Below are 26,425 nucleotides of genomic sequence, written 5' to 3' on the forward strand. Positions count from 1 at the left end.
GGGAATACTGTAGAACAAAAGACAAAAACTGGGAAAAGAAAATGGTCCTACAAAATTAATGACACTACAGGCAATACAGATGTTGCCACGAATAATATGTTGAAGGGGCATGTTCAACATTTCTGTCACAGTAGGTCCTGTTATTTGTAACCATTCCCATTTAAATTTCCCTACATCTTCAGGAGCACTAACTTCAGTGAACTGACAGAAGCCACGGTAACTTATTCTGAGGGACTCAGCTAGTGTAGATGCCATTTTAAAAAATGCTTTAATACTGAGAAGCATTCAGTGATAAATAAACAAAGTGTGAGCTGAAGGAAAACAAAAAAAATATTCTCTAAGGAGCTGGACATGAAAGCTGTACAGACATATATATTTTGATCTGCGCTCCCCTCAATCTCACACATCAAATCTCCTGAGTATGATGCTTTTCCATACACATTTCCATAAACATTTCCCAAATTAATTAAGTACTAAGCATGAAGTTTGATGCTAACTCAAACTTACCAATAAGATTTCCTATATCTAAATATAGTACCATCTAGCATCTGATAAAATTTGAATAGAACTGTACAATAGTACAATTCTATTCTAATTTTACCAGATGCTAGATGGTACTATATTCTTCAGTCCAGCATTGGTATATACTTCAGTCCAGCATTGGTATAAAGCTATACAAAGAAATATCATTGCATAGCTTTATACCAATGCTAGACTGAAGTGCAGTTGAGAAGACATTCTAGTTACCAACTAACGACTTGTTTTACTGATGAGCCTTTTATTGTATTTGATGTGGCTTAGTAGTTTCATTTCTTTTAAACGTATGCCTTGTGCCAGAGACATTAATATAAGACTTTACCTTTGAGACCTGAATTTCTATTACCTTGGAAAAGCCTTTTCATTATCTTGCCAAGAGACTCTCAAATAATCCAATAAAGAGGTGAGGTGAGGGAGAGGTTAGAGAAAATGAGACATGACATGAATTTGTGGGCACCAGTAATTAATTCCACTCCCCTTGTCCCAGCACACACTGATTGCTAAATCTCCATCGGCCCTCACCTTTGCACTGCAGATTCACCCAAAATGAAAAGAAGCCATGTGCCCATTATATTGCCTACATTAACTTTTTTCTTTCGAATGCACTTAATAAAGGTTATATGACCTGGTGAAGGATAAATATAAAGCTGTGTCTCCAAAGACTGATGGAAATATGGAGATTCCAACAACATAATGTGAGAGAAGCAGAGCAACTTTGTGGGAAAGGAAAAATGTAGGAATGAAGAGGGGTATTGAGAGAAAGCATACTCGGATAAAATGAGAAATGAAGAAAGAGATAAATAGGATGGGAGAAAGAGAGGAGAGAGAAAATGGAGATAGAGAGAAAGAGAGAGAGAGAGAGAGAGAGAGAGAGAGAGAGAGTATAGAAAAGTAGTAAAAGACAAATAAATACATTGATTTAATCAATTAATTAATTAAAAATTCCACTCTGAGTAAAGGTATACTATAATGTTTCGTCAGTGTCCCTCTTTGATGCCCCACTGAAACAGAATTTGCCATCTTTTCTAGATGTACATTTTTCTTTTAACATTCTTGAAAAGGGCATTTGAATATTGCGAACACATGCATTTGCATAAATACAGAAATATCAAAGAGCTAGAGGAAAAGAATAGAATTAATAGAAGACAATGGCTTTACATTTTTTAACCGAATTTTGTAGTTACTGTAATAATTTTTTTTTTTATAATTAGCAATTGTTCTTATGTAATTTTGATGGTCCTGTGTATATGTTTTGTAAATGTTCATCTTGTCTAACTACACTTCAGCTAAATGTTTACCAAATTTATTCCCAAGTCAAAATAAAGGTCGACTGATTGACTGATTAAATTCAACTTACGTCTTCCCTAGCCTGAAGCCCAACACTCACTATAACTCCAACCTTAATCCCAACCCAGACACTAGACCTAATCTTAATACTAACCATAGTCCTAGTAGTAATCCTAATTCTATTGCTATAAATAATAAACTAGATTTCACCAGATAGTTTGTTAACAATGTGAGCAAGGTGCAGATAAGTTAAAGTGTAACCAGGAATTATTATGCCTTGAGTTGTCACCACATAGTTTTTACTTTGCTGATTTTAAAAGGGAAAATAAAGTCTCCTCCACAATTATTTGAAAAAAAAAAAGTAAAAAGTGTAAACTTTGTTTAATCTCTCTCTCTCTCTCTCTCTCTCTCTCTATATATATATATATATACACACACACTATGGTTAGTATTAAGATTAGGTCTAGTGTCTGGTTTGGGATTAAGGTTGGAGTTAAAGTGAGTGTTGGGCTTCAGGCTAGGGAAGACGTAAGTTGATCAAGTTTAGTGAACTTTATGAAGTTTAATCAATCAATCAGTCAACCTTTATTTTGACTTGGGAATAAATTTGGTAAACATTTAGTTGAAATGTAGTTAAAGACAAGATGAACATTTACAAAACATATACACAGGACCATCAAAATTACATAAGAACAACTGCTAATTATGAAAAAAGAAATTATTACAATAACTACAAAATTTGTTAAAAAATTGAAAGCCATTGTCTTATATATTATATATATATATATATATATATATATATATATATATATATATATATATATATATATATATATATATGAGACATACAAGAGAACATACAATTCAAATAAGCGAAAAGTGTGCTGACCTTCATAATTCAGGAAATGGCTATAAAAAAATAGGTGCTTGCCTGAAAACGCAGTTATCTACTGTTAGGGCAATATGCAAAAGTTCCAATCAAACGGAACTGTGACAAACTTGCCTGGATGAGGACCCAAGTTTATTTTGCCCCCACACACAGTGAGGGGGAACAGAGGCAAAAAAAATCCAATGATCACTATTGGACAGCTACAGAAAAAACAGTAGCATCTTGGGATCACCAAGTCTCCAAAACTACCATCACACGCCACCTCCATACCAACAGATTATTTGGAAGCCATGCCAGGAAAAACCACCTCCTGTCATCTAAGCAAACGAAAGCGCCTGGAGTTTTCTAAACACTACTGGGACTGGAACGGTGTTCTATGGCCAGATGAAACAAAAATTGAGCTTTTTGGCAACAAACACTCAAGGTGGGCTTGGCATAAAAAGAAGGATGACTACAGCAAAAAGAACCTGATGCCCACTGTTAAGTATAGTGGAGGGTCTGTGATGCTGTGGGGCTGTTTTTTTATCCAAAGGCCCTGGGAACCTTGTTAGGGTAGACAGCATCATGGACAGCATAACAGGACATTTTAAATCAAAACCTGTCTGCTTCTGCCAAGAAACCAAAAATAGGTCGTCAATGGATCTTCAAGTGGGACAATGATCCGAAACATATGTTCAGATCAACAGAAAAATGGTTTACTGAACACAAAATCGAGCTTCTGTCATGGCCATCTCAGACTAAACCCCACTGAAAATCTGTGAGGTGAGTTAAAAAGAAGAGTACATGAGAGGGGATCTAGGACCCTGGATGATCTGGAGAGATTCTGTGAATAATTGTGGAAGGGACTGCATGTACACATGCGCAAAGTTATAGAACATTTTATATTTTGTGCTTTATTTCTTCCAATATGTTAAACTTAGCAAATAAATAGAAATTATGCAGTAAAATTAGCAGAAAAATGATACATATAAGTCTGTTTCCTGTAGAGGTCTGCATGGGACTGTTTTTTCAGTATCACTCCTGTCCACTCCTGCAAGGTTTAATCTCACTAGGCTGGGCAGCTGTGGCCACCAGACTGAAGGTTTTGCCATCTTTGTAAGCTAAAAGAATCAGCACCTCTTTAGAATGCCTTCACTCATTTTAATAGTTTTACTATATATGATTAAGTGATCATTCTACTCTACTTAGGCTATTCATTAATTTCATCCCGTTCCCACCTGCAGTGGGCTGGTTACCCACCCACTCCCATTAACAACACTAAAAACTACTGCGGAGAGTCCTGCAGGTCTAATGGGAATCCCACAGGAGTGCGAATCTCCATTGTAGAAAATGCGTTTTCTTGATTTTCTAAGTGAAAATAAGCTATCAATTTATGTGACCAGGGGTATTCAAACTATAAATATTTTAAAATTGTATGAAGCCCCTGACTAAGGCACTACAATTGAAGATGTTATGGCCCAACTGGGTTAAACCGCTGCCAATTTTATTTAAGCAACTGGGGATTTTTATTGAGGAGAGTAGGCTGATCGTAAAATGTCGGGGAAGAATGATCAAACCTTTCTTCACTCTTAACAGTCTCTACAATAATAGTGCTGACTCTGACATAAAACAAGTCAACGGTTTCTCCCTGGGATCCCTCAAGGGACTGTATGTGTGTGTATGTGCTGATGTATGCAAGACAGCAAAAGAAAGAACAAAAGAGCGCACCGTAACAAAGGCCTGTATATGACTGCAAGTATTTAATATTTCATGACTGCTTGTTAGAAGTACTTTATTAAGTACTAATATTTATACCTTGCCATTCTCCTTTAAAGAAAGGAAGAAACAATGTGACATTAAAGAAATGCTCAAGCACTTCAGATGTTTCACACCTATCCCTGGCAGGTAAAACTGTACTGGTTTCTTCAGGCCCTCCCCATCTTTCACAGAACTAGAAACACAACTTCCGGTCTCCTCGTAGTGTGATGTTGTGGTGTCATGTTAACTTTGATGACATTAGTGGAATTTAATTCAGTCATGCTTAATGACATAGGTGTGGATATGAATATATTTTTCTGTACTTTACTAACAATCTGTGCACTGCAAAATTTCCTGCAATGAATTACCAGGTGCAGTGTTCAACTAAGTACAACCAGGCTCAAATGAACACTATAAGTGTTAATTCAGCACTGCAGATTTTATGTTCCGGGCATCTCCCAAACCCACATTTGTCCAATAGACTGCCAAGTGTGATTTATCACTCCAGAGAAAACATTTCCACTGCTCCAGAGTGCAGTGGCAGCATGCTTTACACCACCCCAGCTGACGTTTGACATTGCAAACAGTGATCTTAGACATGCGTGCAGCTGCTCAGCCATGGAAACCCATTTCATGAGGCTCCCAGCGCACAGTTTTTGTGCCAATGCTGCTTCCAGAGATACTCTGCAGTGAGTGATGCAACAGGGTTTTACACGCTTCAGCCCTCAGCACCCTGCTCTGTGTTTGCTAGGTCTACTGGAGTTGTTGTTCCTAGCCTTTACAATAATAGCCCTTACAGTTGACTTGGGCAGATCTAGCAGAGCAGAAATCTCACAAAATGACTTGTGGCAAATGTGTCATGTTTAGAGCCAAAGAGCTCTCTAGTACGACCCCATTTCTATAGAGATTGCAAAGTTATGTGCATGATTTTACACACCTGTTAGGAATGAATGTAATTGAAACACCTAAACTCAATAATTGGGAGGGGTGTCCACAAACTTTTGTCTATATAGTGTATCTGGAACTGTCAAGGTTCAGGATACATACAGCACACAGTAAAAAACATTGTTATTGGTTAGAGGGCTTATTTGGATATTTCAGTACTGCATAGGCTAATATTACAATAATGAGAAATATACATTTATTGCACAGCATTACTGAGTATTTGAGAGCTTTTGATATGCTAATTGAAAAATCTAATTTACCAACTTTACCCATTCACCACAAATGTAGTTAATCAGCCAGAATGTCTTTGGTGTCAGAGGTGTGCTTCTTTAGTTTTGCACTGGAACTATGAGACTAATGTAGCTAACACATAATGGAAATCTATGTCACCCAAAATGTTTTTCATAGTTATATTAGTTATGTAGTCTACAGTTGGGGTAAGGTAAAAATTGGGGAGATTTTTGGTAAACAATCCTTTCTTCACAGACATACTTTTTTCTCTGTTTCAGACATATTTACCACACCAATTCACAAAACTATTTTAGAAGTTTTTTCCTAGACTTTCTCTCCCTTTTTCCTCATCTCACAAAAATGCACCTGACTGATTTACTGTGGGTTTTTCTGCTAGACTTGTCACGTCCATTGAGAAGACACTGGCATGCTCCCTTTAGCAGCAAGCAAATAGCTTTGGCTGTAGCACTAGTGTAGTAACCATGCACACTAAAGGCCTATCTTACTTAGGGTTTTAACTGCTAGGTACCGCTGCCTGGCTCCAAACATGACCCAGAAATGTCAAGTGTAAAGAGGCACAGAGCCGCAAGCTACAGTCAGATCTCTTCTCAGATCTTGCCAAGGCTCTTCTCATAGTGACACAGCAAGATATGGCACATACAAGATGTCAAATGCTTAATTTAATAGCTTGAGATAAGGGCTGACCGTGATAAATTAAAAGGGAACAACAGTCACCGGTGAACCATATGCAATACTGGTGGGAGAATAAGCCAACAGCGATTTGTTTTTGTGGAATTGTAGGAGTACGCTTTATGATGTTAAAGCAATCTACTAGAAATGTGCTGTTGTACATGACTGAAGAGGTGAATATGAAGACAAACACCTGTGAATTTCACACACTGCTACATATGAGGTTTATCTACATTATACAGCCTAATTACATTAACATTTGTTATATGGGTGGGCAATGTGACAATATGATACTGTTTAGGGATGGGGATTTCAGTCAAATTTGATATTTGAATTTGTAAGTAGAGAAAGATGTCAATCTAAAATCTTTAATAGACAAATGCTAAGCTTAGTTAATGTTTCCATATAATAAAATTCAATAAATGATGCTGAAAGCTTAATTCCATTAAATCTATATAAATATGTAACTATAAGTGTAAAACGGATTTGATCTTGTTGTTTAAAGATGCTTTTCTGTGATGGCTCCTTTGTGCTATACTTGTGCTTTGTACTATCTGCTGCGGTGCCAGACCCTCTGGGGGTGCAGTGTGGAGCTTCTTGTCCAGTATGCAGTAGCCTTTGCCCAGCTGCAGTAGTAATTTTATGCCTCATTCTTTACAGGACACAGATAAGAAACAGTGACTTACTCAAACCGTAAGATGCAGGCTCTACATTGTGTCCAGTGGTGAGTAGAGGTCAGACATCTCATGGTTACAGAAGCTAATTTGCATATCAAAAGTCCAAGTTTACTATTTGATCTTTTCCACTTTCATGACTATTCAAATATTCAAAGATTCTTACACATATTAGGGTATCACTGACACAGTAACATACATGAGATCAAGTTTTTCTGAGCATGTTGTGGGTAATATAAGTCAGAGAAATGACCAAGGACATATTTTGCTAAAAAGAGATTTAGAAGGCAGTCTCATGGTGTGACCTGGTACCCAGTGATTTCTTATGGAAGTAGGTGAATTGTAGCTGCGATTTAGCAACCAGCAAGATTTTCTCAACTTTATGCAAATTAATTATGACGTGATCAATCAAACTCATAGGATCTGTATTATCATAGATCCTGGTTAGCTGAGGTTGCTAGCTGTGTAAAAAAAAATGCAAGAAAAACCATATAACCTTGTAAACTTGTAACCCCAGTTCTACATATATAGTAAATATTATTTACATTTTTTGTCAGAAGCTGGAGAGTGTACATGCCCACATGCAACAAAAGTGGCTTCGTACACACCCTTAAACTTACGTCCATATTAGCAACTTGTCATATCCAAATGTAAAAAAACTGGACTGATTTTTTTTTTTTTTTCAGACAGAACTATTTTTTCTTGGTGCATTGTGTTTGAAACGCAAAACCTCAGAACTGATACCATACAACTCTAAAAACAAAGCATTTATTAGATTTCTAGTCTGCTCTTCTTCTTTCTCTCACTGCTATAATCTCAAGTTCTTAATATACTCTATCTCTTTCCCCATCCCCAGAAGGCAGACAAAGGGTGAAGGGGCATCTATTGCTCCTGATCTTGTGTGTCTGGCTGGAGGATTACAACATTTGCCTGAGGGCAGATTATACCTCGAGGTCACTTACAGATACCACAGCTGCCTGGTAGTCATGATCCACTAATCCAAAAGAGAAGATTCATTGGGGAATTGGTCAATTTAGCCAAGATGGAACGAAATTTTCTCTGCCAGGCCATGTTCTCAATCAAGAAAACACAGTCCTGGTTGTCATCAGATCCACTGTGGAAAGTAGTGTATCAGGCAGTGTGTATTTACTGCATTTACAATATATTGAAGGAGGCACTAATTTTAGATATGATTTTTCCCAAACTAATTTTAGATACTAATTTAAAAAAAAATTACCAGTCAAATTTTAAAAATTAGTATTTTTCTCTACATTCTCCACATACATACATTGAACAGTGCACATTCTCTACACACAATCTTTACATAAATTAAATAGTGTGCATGTGGCATATAAGTACATTCCAAAACATGATGCAGTCAGCTCTTTTACATTATGTGTCGAAATGTTTCCCAAATTAGAGTAAAATCTTAACAAAAACCTTACTACTAACCATTTAGCATTCTCCTATATATAAGTTATAACCAGCTTTTAATTGCTTGATGAATTTGTAAGTAATTGTCTTTGGAGAGCCTCTTTTAAAATTTTCATCCACAACACATGGTTGTCTGATATGTATAATTACCACCCCCCTCCTTTGCATCCTAAGCTTGAATTAGGCTATTAGAATCGATACTCTTAATTGCAATGTTGTGGGGAGATCATTTTGTGCAACGAATGACTATAAAATGGAGAAATGCTTGTTTATAATTTATAAGCAGCCTTTTGGGAGGTGGCAGAAACAGCTTATATTGGCGGATAGATATTCCAACAGTGCATGAGTGTTTTTTCCACTTTGACACATCATTTAGATGCTGCTGAACTGCTGAAGGCTATTGATTGCTAGATGCACATCAAAACAGAGATAAATTGAAAGAGAGACAGTGAGGTAGAGAAAGAGAAGAGGGCTCCTCTGAGGAAAAAGGTCACACAGAGCAATGAGCAAGCTCTATCAACGACGACAGCATCTAAAAACAAAACAACGGAACCATGGGAAATAATTAAAGGTGATAAAGATTTATTTTCACAGGAGGTCAAGCGTGGTCATCTTGAAAGCTTTGTCATGTTTTTTGTTGGTAGTAGGGTTTTATGAGACAAAAGACAGAGCTCAGAAAATTCATCAAAAGGAGGTGAAAGGACACACTGATGGTAGAGATCTGCAGGGTTAAATTTGAAGCATTTCATAAGGGGGATGATGGACAAATTAGAACTAGTAATGTCTTCACTACACATCATCATTAGTCCATCTTCCATATTGGATTGAACAAGATGCACTTAAAAACAAGTACACGTGTGATATTAAACCCAGCTGTAACGTGCTTATTTCTTAACAAAATTTCATGTAAAAGGCATTTATGTATATTTCAGAATATTAAGGTTTTCAATTTATGTCACACATTATTTGTAAAAGGCTAGCTAGCTGGCTACTAAAATATGTATCATCGAAACGTAGGCAAATCTAACATTCAAAGAGAACCAGAAAGCTAGTTCATGACCTCTGTATAACTAAAAAAAAATCAATAGGGCTCCCGAGCGGCGCAACCGTCTAAGCGTTGGCCCTATCATCAGGAGATCGCGAGTTCGATCCCTGGTGATGCTGCAGCCATCCGTAGCCGGGAGTCCGAGAGAGCACAATTGGCCTCGCTCTCTCTGGGTGGGTAAGATGGCCCCTCCCTCTCCCCCCATCACTCAACGCGATGCTAGTCAGCGCAGGCGTCTGTTAGCTGACGTAACAGATCTGGCGGTTGGCGCTTTCCTCCGAGCGCGTTCAGCTGTCCAGTGACGTTGCATGAGCGGCAGTTCGAAAAGAAGCGGTGGTTGGTTTCACAGGTCTCGGAGGAAGCCTGTGCTAGCCTTCACCCTCCTAGCGTTGATAGCATCGTGTGACTGGGGGAGTCCTAACTAGCGGGTGGAATTGGAAACGACAAAATTGGGGAGATAATTGGGTAAAAATCAAATTAAAATAGCATGTTCCTAAACAAATATCAAAGTATCAACAGTCAAATTATATTTGCGAAGACCGCAGTTCAGTAATGTGGTACTGACTTTGCCTACAGAAACTGCTGATGACTAATATGTTGAGGCAGAAGTGATTAACTATGAATTCATTACTGAAGTTCATTAATGTATTATCTGTGGCATTGCCCTACACACCAGCAGCATAGGAAACATAAACAACTGTGAAGCACAATAAAAATAAATTGAGCAGCTGTTTACTAATAGGACCATATCTAAAGGTACACAGTGTTATGACATCTCAATGAACATCTCATTTCAAAACCCTGTGCATTAGTATGGAGTAAGTCCCCTCTTAGCTGTCATAACTGCCTCCACTCTTCTGGGATGGCTTTACACTAGATTTTGCATTCAGCCACAACAGCTTTAGTGAGGTTGGGTACTGATGGCCTGGCTCACAGCTGACATTCCAGTTCACCCCAAAGGTGTTAGATGGGGCTGATTACACGGCTATGTGCAGGCCAGTCATGTTCTTTCACATCAAATTTGGCAAACTATTTCTTCACGGACCTTCCTTTTCCAAAGGGTCATTGTCACTCTGAAAAAAGAAAAGGCCCTCACCAAACTGTTGCCACAAAGATGGAAGCACACAGTTTTCTAGTAGGGCTGGGCGATAAAACGATAACGATAATTATCGCGATTTAACTTTTCCTCGATAGAGCGATACGACATGTTCGATAAATGTTCGATATAATACACCACTCTCATACTCCCAGGCGTTTTCTACTGCAAGGAAGGCGACACTACTCTGCTGTCGCCAGGAGAGGTTCCGAGTTTTTCTACATGATTAGTGAGGGAGGGGGCCACGAGTAAGATGAGTCTTTAGCAACGGCTGAAACGCGGAGTTATACATTCCCTGTTTGAGTGGAGCGACCGACGATCTGTTCTCCTGTGACTGAGTGTGAGTGACGAGGTCAGTGGTGTAACTGTACTGACCTACAGCAAACTCACCTCTTTCTGTACATCCCAACCAGCTTCAGCAGCGTTAAATCACAATCCTTACAACTAAAGTGCTGTTGCAGCGCTCGGGCAGTCATATTTTAATATTAGTGCATTCCCAAGCAACGAAAGTGAAAGAAAGAAGTGGGTTCATGTAAATTACAGCTCCGATTTAAATGAAAGTAAACTGAGGAAGCTGTGAGGCTTTGAGAGCAGGAGAGCGCTATCTTTCCAGGCTAGCTGTTTTTAGCAGCTGGCTAACTTGAAGCAGCGCTCTGTCACTCCAAAACACGGAGAATTGATGATACTGTAGATCAAACATGACACAAAAGCACCGATTTCAGTTTAAACATACCTAAAAGGAGGACTCTGTTTGTCTAGTGTTGATATTTTGCGGTTCACCACTTAAACTACTACAATTGAATATCCAGTCATCGCTAGCTGGTGTTTGAATACTGTGATGTCATTTGTAGCGGGGTAGCCGAGCGCTCGTCACCAGCTAAAAATAATCTGTTTTCTTTCTTAAATTATGACTATTACAAAATAGCCATGCTTTTCCAGCTGGTAAAAACAGCTCAGCAGACACTTTCTCCCACTCTCCCATGACAGATTTGTGAAATGTTCCACTGTTTGGTGAGTGTTTGTCATGTTCCAACCATAAAGGATAGTTTAAAACAGTAATTAACCACCCAGGAGCAAAAATCAGCCTTCAAACTTGAAAGAAATAATGATTTGACATTTATTGCGGTATGTATCGATATCGAACAATATGAATTTTGTTTATCATGATAACATTTTTGGCCATATCGCCAAGATTTCCCTTCACTGGAACAAAGGGTCCCAGCCCAAACCATGAAAAACAGTCCCAGACTATTATTCCTCCTCTACCAAAATTTACAGCTGGTACTACACATCTATAGTATACTAAGCATTCACCTGGTATCTGCCAAACACAGATTCATACATCAGAAAACCAGCCTGATTCATCATACTAAAGAATGTATTTCCACTGCTCCAGAGTGCAAAGACGTTGTGACTTACACCACTCCTGCCACCTCTTGGCATTGTACATGGTGATTTTAGACTTGAGTGTGGCTTATAAAACTAACCTGCTTTTCATGGAAACCCAACCCATGAAGCTTCCAAAGAACAGATTTTGTGCTGACATTACTTCCAGAAGCAGCTTGGAACTCAGACAAGGACAAACAATTTTTGCACATTGTGTACTTCAGCACTCACCAGTTCCACTATGTTTTATTTGTCATATGCCCAACATGTCAGGACATTCATGCATTGAAATGCTTGTGGTGAGGCACAGTTAATCACTCTATAGCATGGCAGCATAATATACATACTAAAAACAGTACATACAAAAAGTAAAAATACAAAAAGAAAATACTAAAACTGAAATATAATAAACATACACAAAATATACAGAGAAAGGAGGGACCTATGTAAGAAAAACTCTGCACTATGTACAAATATATTAAACAAGGGATAATCTGAGAAGAATATATACACACATTTTAAAGTGACTTAGTGTTATTGTGCGTAACAGATATACAATATAATAAATAATACTAACAAAGTGATAGAGTGAAATGGTAATGGGGAGGGACACACAGCTTCACAGCTTGTTCAGAAGCCTGACAGCCTGTGGGTAGAAACTGTTCACAAGCCAGGTTATTCTAGCCTGGATACTGCAGAATCTGTTGTCTGATAGCAGTATATATACACAAACACACACACACACACCCACAGGTCTCAAAAGTAAGGAAACTAGAAGAAATCAGGAAATGTTCCATGTTGCTGACATGACCTTGTATGTGTATATGTGTGTGTGTGTATATATACACACACACACACATATACACACATATACACACATTGTTATGGAAATTGTATTAATTGTATTAATTCAATATATTTGCTTGCTGACTGGATCAGATGAGCTTAATTGTGAGTGTAATCAGAAGCAAATGTTTTGTGTGGAACACTCAGCCCCACATATCTCCCTAGCTAAACCACCAAGGTTCCAGAAATACCAGAAATTTTCCCGATAAAAAAAATAAATAAATAAAAGAAAATAAATAATTAAAAAAAAAAGAAATTAAAAAAAGGGCCCGAAAACCTCCTCAACCCGACGAATTGAGGTTTGTTCAAGACCTGCAGGCAGTAAATTCGGCCGTGGTACAAAGAGCCCCAGACGTACCAAACCCATACACAATTCTAAGTCAAGTTCCTGGAGATTCGGTAGTCGATCTGGCCAACGCATTCTTTGGTGTTTCCCTCCACAAAGACAGTCAATTTTAGTTTTTTTTTAGCCTTTACGTTCGACGGGAAACCATATACATTTACTCAGCTATGCCAAGGATATTGTGAAAGCCCCACAATTTATAATCTGACACTCAAACACAGCCTAGATTCACTATCTTTAACGCCTGGAATCACACTTTTGCAGTATGTGGATGATTTGATGATCTGTGCGCCAAATAGAGAACAGTGTGAGCGAGACACTGTGGCATTGTTGCAACACCTCGCTAAAGAGGGCCACAAAGCTAGCCTTTCTAAACTGCAGTTCACCCACAGATCAGTCAGGTTCCTAGGGCATGACATCTCAGCAGAAGGGAAGAAACTGTCTACAGACAGACTTTCTGCCATTCAAAAGATTCTACAAAGCCTAGTACCAAGAAACAGGTACTCTCATTTTTAGGCATGTGCTCATATTGTAGAGCATTCATTCCAAATTACTCCCTCCTAGAGGCACCAATTAGAGAAATTGCGCATGCCCCAAATCTCACAGCTTCCTCAAAGGTCCAGTGGACCCCAGAAGCTGACAAAGCATTTGAAAACATGAAAAGGGGCTTGCAGACCACTTCTACTTTGGGTCTACCCAACTCAACCAAGCCATTTGTACAAAAAATGGATGTATGCTCTCTGTGCTGTTGCAGACATATGGGGACAGACTGAGACCAGTGGCGTATCTCTAGCAAATTAGACCTAGTAGCAGCAGGCCCCATGTCTCAGGGCAGTAGCAGCTGCAGAAGACCTGGTAGGATATTCAGATCTTACTTTGCTGGTGCCACATGAGGTCTCCATGCTTCTCACAGAACAGAAAGTGTCACATCTGTCCACACAGAGGTGGTTAAGGTACAACACTGTGTTGCTTGATATGCTGAATATCACAATTAAGAGATATACAGCTCTTAACCCTGCCTCTCTTCTTCCCACAGAACAGGACGGAGAACCACATGACTGCGTGGCACTTACCAATAACCTTTGTACTCCTAGGGTGGACCAGCAGGATGTCCCCCTGCACAATCCAGATCTTGTCCTGTATGTGGATGGATCAGCGTCAAGGGACCCCTAAACAGGCAAAAATAAAGTAGGGTTTGCAGTAGTAACAGATCATGAAACAGCTGTGTCAGGTGCCCTACCAGGCAACCTGTCTGCACAAGCAGCAGAAATCAAGGCACTCATTGAAGCCTGTAAATATGCTGAGGGCAAGTCTGTAATCGTCTATACCGATAGCCGCTATGGCTTCGCGATTTTGGCACAATTTGGAAACAGAGAAACTTCAAGCCTAGCACAAACACACATATTGCACACCACCACATTGTTTCGGCTCTCCTGGACGCTATCCAACTTCCAAAACAAATCACTGTTTGTAAATGTGATGCACATACATGTAAAACAGACCCTGTTTCCCTAGGAAATTCAAGAGCCAATGCAGCAGCAAAACAAGCTGCTCAGAACCAAGAAATGTTTGCAATGTATTCTGATGTTTTAACACCAACTCCTTCTTTGCAGGTCACTGAGCTGCAAAAACGTTCTACAGCAGAGGAACGGACAACTTGGAAGAGAGCAGGTTATGTTCAGAAGGAAGGCATGTGGATGTGCCCTGAGGGCCGCCCATGCCTACCCAAATGCATGTTTCCTTACTTTGCTAAGTTGATGCATGGGAAGGACCATGCGTCAAAAGGGGGTATGGTGGCAGCAGTAACGAAATATTGGTTCACAAAAGGGTTCTCTAATTACTCACAAAACTTTTGTCATGTGTGATGAACTAATGTTGTCTTATTGTGCATCTTTGTCTTCTACTCTGAACTCTATTCACAAACAGGTGAAAGCTGCACTTCCCGACCAGCCGCACATCCCCTACATGACCTGAAACCAGGAGACCGGGTAGTAGTGAAGGACTTCTGACGAGGCAGGTGGAACAAGCTGAGGTGGCAAGGACCGCTCCAAGTCCTTCTGATGACCCAATCAGCTATAAAGGTGGAATGAAGCACTACATGGGTGCACGCTAGTCACTGCAGACGAGTACCAAAGCCAGAATCCTCAGCCTCCTAGATGTCACTCGATCAGTTGGTGTGGGTGCTTCCCGAATCCGAGCTCCTTTGCCCAGCTGTCAACGTAACAGATAGGCTGATAGAAACCCCAGCGACCAGGGAGATCAGATTCTTCACAGACAGCCAGATAATAAATTGAGAGTACAAGGAAAGACAGGAGAGACTGCACACCTATCACGTCTCAGTTTGTCGACTTTGCCCTGGCCACAGTGGAGGGGTCCTGCATGTAATAGGAATTGGGGTACTGGCCCAGTGAAGAAATAACCCACCACATCTGTTCACTGAAGACGCATTCCAGTGGTAAAGAGGGTGTGCTGGAGCTCCGTTGAGGTGGGACGAGTGCTGATTGGGCGTGCCCGCACTCTGAGCACCAAAATACATCGAGAAGGGTAAAAGCTCACCCCTATATGCCAGAACCACATTTACCGCCTAGAAACATTACCTGTAGACTCTCCGGACACAGTTTAAGGTGCAAAAGTGTGCAGTAGATAGAGATACTGACAGATTGATTCCCCAAGAATGAACAGATGCTCAAAGGACGAAATATGTTGCTCAGTGCATTGTTAATGTTGATACCAACAGACTTACATCACGGGAAGGAGCTCACCCTGACCATTATAGAAGGAAACACAACCACCTTTAGATTCGACTTCTGGAAAGACTAATTGAGACTGCTCTCACGAAGAAGGATTCGAGACACATATCAGATGCTTACAGTCACCAACAACGGTGACTACAACCCCTATGTGGATCCACCAGACCTATACCTCACACCTGACTGGGTGCCTGACCGTCCGTCCGAGCCTGACACCGATGAAGAAGACGGAGATGTGCTCCTTACCATCAGAAGAATGCTATAAACATATTTTCCTACTCTCTATAAAAACAGCCTTAGCACAGTAGTCCTCTCTGTAAAAACAGCCTTAGCACAGTAGTCCTACTCATATCTATCTTTAATTAATTTGCTATTTTGTAATCATTTACATGACAAAAGAGGGGAAATGTTATGGAAATTGTATTTGCTTTATTGCTTTCAGAGTGTAAGACTATGTACAGGCAAAAAGTCATGGACAAAACACCTCGTCCTCTGACTGACAGAAGTGCTTTGCTGCTTAGATATGAAAATAGGAAGTATCCTCATATAGCGATTGACCTCAGTCAGCCATCCTGCACCCGCCAGTACTTCCGCTTTCATAAGGTATTCTAGTCGGAGCATCTCTGGTCATGCTGTACAGCATGACCTGAAGATGCCCTCATGTACTCACAACTTTGTATGGCTATATTAACAGAAATGTGCTAAAGACTGATAACAGCAGCTGTCAAACCCTTTCCTTATTTGGTACCTAGCCAACACCCAGTTTGGGGTATAAAACCCCTATGTAAGGGAGAACGCTTCAGAGCACTCTCATCTCTTTACTCTCTGGTCTATATCACTTTCATTTCCTAAATAAATAAAAAAACTTGTGATTTGTTCTACTGTCAGGATTTCCATGACAGAACAGGGAATTACCATGACAACATATAAATATATACACACACAGACAGAGACAGAGACAGAGAAAAAGATGAGAGAGACTGAAAAACCACAAAGAAAAAGATAAACAAAGTCATGACATATGGAAAGATGAGGGGAGAGATAAGGAGCAAGGCTACAGATAAACTTCCACAGGCAGCTGTATGTTGAGAGAAAATTCCAGAAACATATGGACCTAGACTGCTATAATGAGCGCCATCTCCATGTCACCCTGCCGCATGTCTTCAGGTGAACTCTGTACTATTATATGGATATAAAATGCATCAGTGTATCTGAAGACGCAAACTGTATTAATTCCGAAATGTTAAAAATATTGACTGTAATCAAATTTTTGCAGGGTCAGAGACCCCTAGTTCTACACCAATTCCCTAAAACAACACACCCTGTTAGCTTAAAAGGTCAGCACTCCCAACAATGGGACATTTTTCATCTCTTTTCATACTATTAACTGTAAATAAATACTCATAAATTCACACCACAGACAATAACTAAGACGTAAGACCTCAAGCTAATTTTCTAGAAAGCTCACCATGGCATGAACTCCATATTGGACCGTACTGTGCAGTCATCATATAGCCATTACATGCTTCAGGGCAAAAGTGTGAGGGAGAATCTAGAGCAAGCACATCAGGATAATGGCCATGCAAGTTCAGCTCGATCAGCACTGATGAGACCAGCGATTTCCAAAATAGATTACATTACACTATAGATGGGGAAAATAAAGCTCAGAATTTGCTTTGGCTTGCTACATTTAATTGCTTAGAAGAATGGGCCCTCAAAGGAGTATTTTTAAAACTAGTGGCTTTTGTATGTTACAAAAATAAGTGACAGAATAAAGCTGAAAGTAACACCTTTTATTCCAAGTTGCGGAAACAGCATTTCACATAAAGAGGTTACAAACTACCAATGTACTTATTTATGTAACCCGGGATATTTCTTTTTGATGTTTTTATGATTTGACTCACCTACTTCAATAACAATTTGTAGGCTCTTTATCAGTACTTAGCATTGCTCCTGCTATGATGAAAGTGTTACTGAGGTCCTAATGCAGCATTCCTGTTGCTTTGTGGCCCTGCTTTGATCACTTTAGGGTACTTCACATGTGCCATTCACACCCTTGCTGTGAAGAAAAGGCTCACCTGGACGTTTCAAGATTTTTATTGAATAGCGAAGCATTGTATCCTTCTCAACTTTCTGCAATGAGCTTTGTGATAGCCAATGCATGAACTCCTAACCCTGTAAGCTAATGCTACCTTACAATCATCATTAACTTTTATACATACCATTCTCAGTTTTAACACCCTGTATGTATCTAACACAATCACTCTGTCAGATATTTGGTGGTCTTTTAACATTGGTCACTGTGCCTCTGTTTAATCTCAATTGTAAATGTGGATTTAGGCTCACTTATACAAGGTAGAGCTTTGGGGAAAATATTTTTAGACAACCTGCTAAGCTAACTCCTAGCTAAGAACTTTGCCAGAACATGCAGATAACTCTTTACGCCCCGGGTAGTGTAGTACAAAGATGAACTAATCTACATGTCTATTCATCGGATAAAGCCCAAAATGTGAGTATCATGCTGCAGTTAGCGTCTTCCGTCACTAGCATGCTAGCTGTTTGCTAACGTTGGGGAATTTAATCAAATGTAAAGAGCAAGTAGGCTTACTATCATGCATGCATCCATTTTTATTTTAATTAGTTTCTGAATATCCCAGCGTGCAACCATACAATTATATCTTGTTATTCACGCAAAGCTTTTTTGTTGTTCACAAATAAACAATTATGATATAGGATATTCCAGTAAGTTCATAAACTTTTTTTTTTAACCATGAACAAATACCTCACACTTTCCTGATATGTAGCCCTATTTATCTCTGATGCACCCTCAGTGATTTTTTTCTGAAACCTACATGCACTATTTGCACCATAATTTTACTACCCAGTAAAGCCTTCTCAAGTGTCCATGCTCTTAAGGAGTTTTTTCTTGCTTTTTCTTGGATCCTGGTTTCTGTAAAACCGCTTTGTGGCAATGGTTGTTGTGAAAGCACTAAACTAAAAAAAGACTAAAATTACATCTAAAATTACAGTAAATGGTTTCATTTGGTGACTTCAAGCAGTAGGCAGGACATTATTCAAACCAAAAGTTTCATCCATAAGATATATGTGATGTATGTCTTATGATATACATATAGGTCACACAATTATGTCCCCACCCCCCCCCACCCCCACACACAGAGCCAAGCAGACTTTACTGTGATCAGTACTATAAAATGTGCTAAGCTAAGGCAATGTGGAAAGAAAACTGGGCCAGCGTGAACTACTATGTAAAGTACCGCCCACTGAACCTTTTCCCCTTTGCCCTGATCTCTGATCAGAGCCTACATTCAATCACAAATAATGTATAATAAACTGAAAACTATTTGTCTCGCCAGGCAGTTCATTTTCCCTGACCAAGCAGAATTTGCTATAGGGACTGACTTAATTAGTTACTGGCAACACACACACACACAAAACACCTTAAATTTAGACCACCAAAATGGCAAAATGGGAAATTAAGAATTAAGGACCACATTTCCAGCTAGATGTAATTGCCAAAACTCTAAAGTTGTTGAAATCAGTGCTGGTGCGCTCATTTACAACTGGAAGCCATAAGAGCCTCCTTGTCATGTTTACCTTGAATTTGTCATTCATTGCACAGAGTACACAAGTTTAAATTATAGCTACAACGGCAGTGAAAATGAATGAAGACTGTGAAGACTGTGCTAACTGGAATCAATCACACTTCATCCATTCTTCACCACATTAGCATTCACCAAATTTAGTATGTTTGCTGCAGAGTTATGTTGCTGCAAGGATTACTGCTTTCCCTGCTTTAATCAGTTGAATCAACTTATCAGCTAATTATCAAGCCTTTTATAAGTTCATCATTGCTATTAGAAGCTGTGCAATTTGACAAGATTGCTCAAAGGGTGTATTTAGACATTAATTTTTCCACTGTTTAAAGGAGTGTAACATTTCACATTCTTCAAGAGCGGCTCAAGAGCACCAACCTAAACTAATAAACCCAACCTTAACATCATTATTTAAACCGCTGTTCCAGAGCTCCTGATAGTGTCATTCACATCCTTACAAACAGCAGCAAAGAACCCAGACACCCAGACAAAATTGTAGTGTTTTGTGACTTTTTCTGTTGGTCAGTTGGTAACATTAAATCACATATGTCTAAAACACAGATAAATCGCAAAATCTTTTCATTCTAGTTATTCATTCTAATATACAAGGACACACAGTGTCACTAAGGCAAAACACTGCTCCTTTGAGGCGCCAATGGTGCATCTAAAAATATTTTACAATCCTCGGATATTTAAATAGTAAAAAATAGTTAAAATGCACACCCCCTTAAACTCACACAAAGTAAAAACAGCCAATTTAGAAAGGCTGTGAGAAAGCAGCAGCATCGGAATTCATGACTACATACATGATTCAGAATTGCAAAGAGTGCAAAGCAGTGCATGCTTCTTTGAATCAGCTGCTATATGTGTGGGGGAAAGCTCATACCCAGGCATCAGAGGGGACGTGGGGGTAGATGAAAAGTCAAGAGAGGGTCAGATAGGGGCTAACACTGAGCTGGGTTTCTGGCAGCTCAAGCAAAGATCAGCTCTCAAGGGAATACCCTGCACTGTTTAAAGGCAAAAACTCCCCCAAAACCACATATGCTTCTGGCAAGACACCACTGAATTAGTAATCAAATAAATAAAAAACTGGTTGTGTGCATGTTAATTTACATTAAAGTCTCTGTCACTGTCTCACACACAATCACCAGTAAGTAAGAGTCTACAAGCAAACACATCCCAGGCATGTTCAATATGGAGATTAATGAGAGAAGGTTATTTATGTACTTCACTTTTAAACAACCCAAAATTCACTCTTGCTCTTATTGTCTCCTGTGCCATCATCTCTTTACACAAACATAATGCAGAGAATTTGGACAGAGAAAGTAATTAGTACAGAGATGAAAGTATTATACATGCAAAGGCCAACACAGGGAACACAAATGTATTTTGTAATAAAACATAATTCTGAGATGTCAATGACAGTAACATGGAAGTACTATTGCTATTGGATTATATAACTGAAGCTGTTTCGGTAAATATTACACAGAGACTGTGTTTTGTTTATGTCTATGTTATATGATGGGTGTGTTATAACAATGCTTGCAATGATGAACAGATGTCAGTTAAAGGAGGGACAGCCAAAGCCTTCTGGGACCTACAGCCTGACACTTTTCCTATAAAAGCCTTATTAAGTCCTATTAATCTGTCAATGTTAAGGCAAAAAACAACTATTTCTGCCTTTAAATTTCTTTAATAACATGATTTTTTTTTCAAATCGGCCGTCACATACATTTGATATATAAAGCATGTGACCTAGAAAACTTTGTTGGTGTTACAAACTACCACTTTAAGCAAGCAAACATATGAAAGGGAATACACTTCAAACTCCAGCTGCCTTCTGTTTTTACTCTGGTAAAAACATATCAAACCAAACTGCCCTTTCAGTTTGTGCACACTAACTATGACCATGCATCCAAAAATGAAGGCCCCATCAAGCTTCTTTTATCTAGTGAAAGAAAACACAGTAGCACACAGAAAGCTGTAATACTACCTTTTGATCCATTTTACTATGCCAAATGTGAAGTGTATGTGTTCCGACTAAAGATTTTAATGATACAAAGACAAAGTCTCTGACTATATCGCCACTAATAGATACGACAAGATTAAACACCTAATAGGTCCACTGCACAACTACAGAAGCAAACTTTGGACACTAAACATACCTTACCAAACATACCAAACAATTGTCAAATTCTATATTTGAGGTTTTAGTAAATTATTCTTTAAAGTCAACGTAAATCAGAAACAATTGCGGAATTTTTCTTCAATACTGTGACGTATTTCCAAATGAAACTCAGAATGGGGGGGCGGGTCTCAGAACTACCTTGGAATTTTTGCTTGATAATAGATTACGGGGGTGTGAGGTAGAGGTGAAATATGAAACCCACGCAGACATGGGGAGAACATGCAAACTCCACACAGAAACGACCCTGGTCGCCCGGCCGGGAATCGAGGCCATTCTCGCTGTGAGGCAACAGCGCTACCCACTGCGCCACCGTGCTGCCCCGTAACAGAAAAATAGTAACGTAGAAAAATAGTAATAAAACAAAAAAGCAAAAAAGCATATTTTATGTAGTACAGCACTGTTCATACAAGATAGCAGAAGGACAAAAATAAGTTCATGCAGTTTGCCAGGTAGAGTGACTTGTTTATGTACTTTTGGCTCATCTGAGATCCAGCCTGTTACTGTCTAAAATGCCATTCCTTTACTACAACATCAAATGAGTGAGAACTAATTACAGAATTCTTTCACCCTTAGCCCTAGCTTTTCAATGTCAACAAAAGAAATATGGGCTTGAAGCATTTCTACAAACACTTTGGATGTCACTTAACAGATCACAGGGAACTGCTTTAAAAGAGAGCTCCAGTCACACTTTAAATGAAACAATCCATAATCTTTCACATTGAGGGAAATTTTAAACATGTATGAAACCATCAGTTATGATAATTAATTAGAATTTCTTTGTCTATGACCTACCAGGGAATGCAGGGAATCAGGAAAGCCATTAGTGCAGGTGCATATTTGGCAGCGCATAGACAGTTTATACAGTGTATAGCTACTTTCTAACCTTCAGCTAGTGATTAAACCATCACTGAAAGTTTGGTTTTGTCCTCACTTTATTAACAAAAGCTATTGTGTCTCCATTCTGCATTAGCTGTGAGACTGCAGACATAAAAGATAATTAAATTGCATTTCATTGCTTAAGACACACTCTAACTGACAAAAATCCAGCAAGCCAAGTCATTATCAGTTAGCTTAAATCTTCTGTTTAGCCTCTTTAATTGCAATAGTTATCCAATTTTACTCTTTCAATCATTATGTTTCTCAAGGGTAAAACTAATAGAAACTTTATCAGGTGGGCAGTTTTGAGCCCCACCTGAGGCATATACCTTTCTGAAGCCTTGAAGGGGTACATCTGAACTAGAAGCAGAAAAACAAGTAAGTATAATAGTGACATCTGTACCAGTGTGAAATGTTCTCTGTGGTGTGTTGAACAGTGTAAAGTGTTTTGTACACATTTTGCTTATTTCAGAGGAGGCACACCATGCCTGACAATGAAGCCCACAGTTTCCATCAAACACAGTTTGGTTATTTCCCTGCTCATCAGTTAATGAATCAACTCATAATTACCAGGTTTAGTTGTTGTGTAAGAGCAAGGAAATCACCAAACAGTGATGGAATCTGGCCCTCCAGGACTGTAAAAGATGAAACCTGATTTATGGTATCCAATAAGGGTAAGAATGGCAAAACTAGCAAATGTCAGTGTCGAGTTAGTACAAGTACAGTTCTACAGTGTAAAGGATTACAGAATTCACAAAAGATAGAATCGAGAACGTTTACTTCTACATGCTCTAGTTTTTTCCAACATCTTATTCACAGTCAAATTGGATTTGCAGTGTAGTGTTGGACCAGGAAATGTACGCAAAGATAAGACAAGAACAAGAGAACATTTGGGGACCTTAAGTGACTCAAAAATGCAAAAATGAAAAAAAAATAAAAAAACCATTAATGTCTGCAGAAAAATGTATAAGTAACTAAAAAATATAAATAAACCCAATTACAATGTGTGTTTAAGTAGTGTATGCAGAATTTCTTCTTTTTTTGTTTTTTTGGAATCCAAGTCATCAGTAACATCTTTATAAGACACCTCTTTCTGTTTATATCATGGCCAAAAAAAAAAAGCACGAAACTGCTTAACCAGTTGGGTAGTGCACCACTTTTTCTGAGAGTGGATTCATGAAAATGAGTCTGGAATAAAAAGGTGAGAGGTACATCTATAGAGAATCTACTCAGGAGACATGGGTGTGAGACATGGAAAATGTTGCCACTGCTCCATGAGCTTACATTAGACTGCAGATTCTATAGGAACAAATGCCGTCATAGAGCACTATTTTCCCTCTCAGGCTTTATTGCAGCGTGCAGAGTGATGCAAGTCATGAGCCTCATGCTTGCGTGGTATTGTGCATGTTGCACATTCCACCTGTCACACATTGCCAAGCCACCACCACTTCCTCTTTAAACAGCTCCCTATAAATTTCTTTCTCCACTCCTTCAGTGTCCCAACTCTATCCATCACAAATCATATAGTGCAAAAAAAATAATAAACAAGATAATCTTCTGAAGTCTGTTTTCTTTATATGTTGCCAGAGCTAAAAAAAAGTATTATTTATTATTATTATTATTATTATTATTATTATTATTATTAATAATAATAATAATAATAATAATAATAATATAGATTAAAACTGACCATGGAATTGGATCTGATTAGTTGACAATTCGCATGACAATGACAGTGACAATGACAATGCAGATTTTAAATTACCTACTGCTAGAGTAACAGGGTTGACACAATCATTTAAATGCATTTTGGCCACATTTAATCATTCTGAATGACTTTGTTTACATCCTGTTTACCCTGCGTTCCAAACTGTCTGAAGATAGGTTGATGATCTGGCTTGCGAGACTAGATAAATAGCTATTCTTTGAGTAAAAGTGCTTCTAGTCTGGAAAGTCAATTTGAGCTTATTTAGATGTTAGGATTTTGCAAAGCACACCTAACAACAAGATCATTGCCACTGAAAATGTTGACCTGTGCTTAGGAGTGCTCTCAAAACAATGATGAGACAATGCCATGCAGTACCACTGATCACACGTGTTTCAACAATGGCCGCTGAAAAAAATCTGATAACGACAATAATCACTTTCGGTTAAAGGCTCTTTAAAAATATAGTAACGTATACTTTTTATACAAAGTGGAGTGGTTGGCATCAGAACAGAGAGTGTGACAGAGAGGGGAAGGTAGACTAGGACAGAAGGACTGTTAAAGCAATCCTCTCCCATATCAGCTGAGAAGTGCTTAATTAGCTGCCTGGCGGTGTGCGATCGCTTTGCCTGGCTACTTTGTTCTTTCCATTGCAAATGTGCCACATTGCCGAAGAACCCTAAGAGGCTTTGAAAAGCCTTTTTTTCCCCACCCATCCTCACTTATTTTCTCTTTTTGTTCCAGAAAACAAAGACAGTGTCTGAAATGTTCCCAAGGCCATTGTTGCTTGATTGCATGTTGTTAGCCATGTGTTTTTTCCTACAGAGTAGTTTAGTGTTTCAGTAGGTTGAGCGTAATAGCCTTACATTATAATGTAAAAAATGTAGTCAGATCAACTTGAAAATTTGTGTATAGGTTTTTTTTTTAATGTTCTTAACCTAGTTTAGTTAAAAGTTTTTTCAAAAACTCAACTTTTTTATTTAAACCTTTTTTTTAAGCTCAGCTCAAAATACAGAAGTCTGTATGTTACAAATGAAAATTCTAAGTTAATACTGCGATTTTAACTTGCCATTTGGTATACTAGTATTGACATTTCTTTACACAAAGATTTAGACGCTTTATGAGCAACTTTATTTGAATTAAAATTGCATTTTCAGAAAAGCATATTTATGCTTACGGTCATTATGCAATAATTGTGCCAAAATGATAATTGTAATTTATCTTATAGACATTTTCACTCTCTGAATATGTATTTAAATTGTATTATCAAAGAGGACACCAAGCTAGAAAGATGGCAAAATTCAAATGTAAAAGGGAAACAGCTGCCAATCTTTCTTTACAAGATGAAGCAAAACAGAGCAATATATTACTTTGTATTTGTACACGACCCACGAAGAATCTTTAAAACAGAAACATCTGCCGCATGTTTGATTAATCAGTTGACAGAAAGTATTGTTCGTGTTATTCAACTATAGGCTACAGATGGGGCACATAGAGCCTAATCCAGCATCATGGGCTATTTTCTAACTTACATAGTAAACATCAGATTTAGATATACCAATGCGTTCCATTTTATCTGTTATTGAAGATGTACTCAAAAATGTATTTTGTTGTAATTGTACTGGTACGCATATACATGTGTAAATCACACAACCACCTTCTCGGAGTGGCTGAATTGGCAACAGCCGCTGCATTATGTCGGTACCCTGTCATATTGAAATCAGCTAGGTGGTCTCTAATGTTTTTCTTTGCTTTAAAAAAACGAATATTACAAAAATCGCTGGTATATATGTGTGACACAGTGAGCTCTGTCATGTTAGCCAGCTTGTAAAATCAGCAGACAGGGGCTTTGTTCGGGAATGTAGCTTTTGCTAGCATTAACAATAGATTTTATCTAGCTTAATTCTGCAGCCCTCCACAATTAATGTAGTGTATTAGCAGGTGAGCTGATGCCAGAGCTATATACCAACCTCTGATGCTGACTTTGTAGAAGACATCCCTGTATGGCATCAACTGGAATGTCTATATCCAGCCTCACCTTCAGACACTGTTCTCAGTTTATGATACAAAGCTGAAGTTAGCTTCTTTTTTCAAATTTTCCTGGGGGAAACCTTAAACAGTGCTGCCGTTACATTTGGGCGCCTCAGTTTAA

General features: G+C 38.7%; 1 protein-coding gene across 3 annotated transcripts in view; it reads right to left on the bottom strand.

Moving 5' to 3' along the window:
• Positions 1-26,425, bottom strand: part of LOC118827599 (tetratricopeptide repeat protein 28-like) — a 149,041-nt gene that overhangs the window by 96,157 nt on the left and 26,459 nt on the right. For 2 of the 3 annotated variants that reach the window (XM_036599021.1, XM_036599020.1), the window contains exon 2: positions 14,214-14,309. The exons of the other annotated variant lie outside the window; for it this stretch is intronic. In XM_036599021.1, the coding sequence (XP_036454914.1) occupies positions 14,214-14,309 (96 nt within the window). The remainder of the gene's footprint in view (positions 1-14,213; positions 14,310-26,425) is intronic. 3 annotated transcript variants of the gene reach the window in all.

The sequence above is a fragment of the Colossoma macropomum genome, unplaced genomic scaffold (assembly GCF_904425465.1).
Source record: "Colossoma macropomum unplaced genomic scaffold, Colossoma_macropomum, whole genome shotgun sequence".
NCBI classification, from domain to species: Eukaryota; Metazoa; Chordata; class Actinopteri; order Characiformes; family Serrasalmidae; genus Colossoma; species Colossoma macropomum.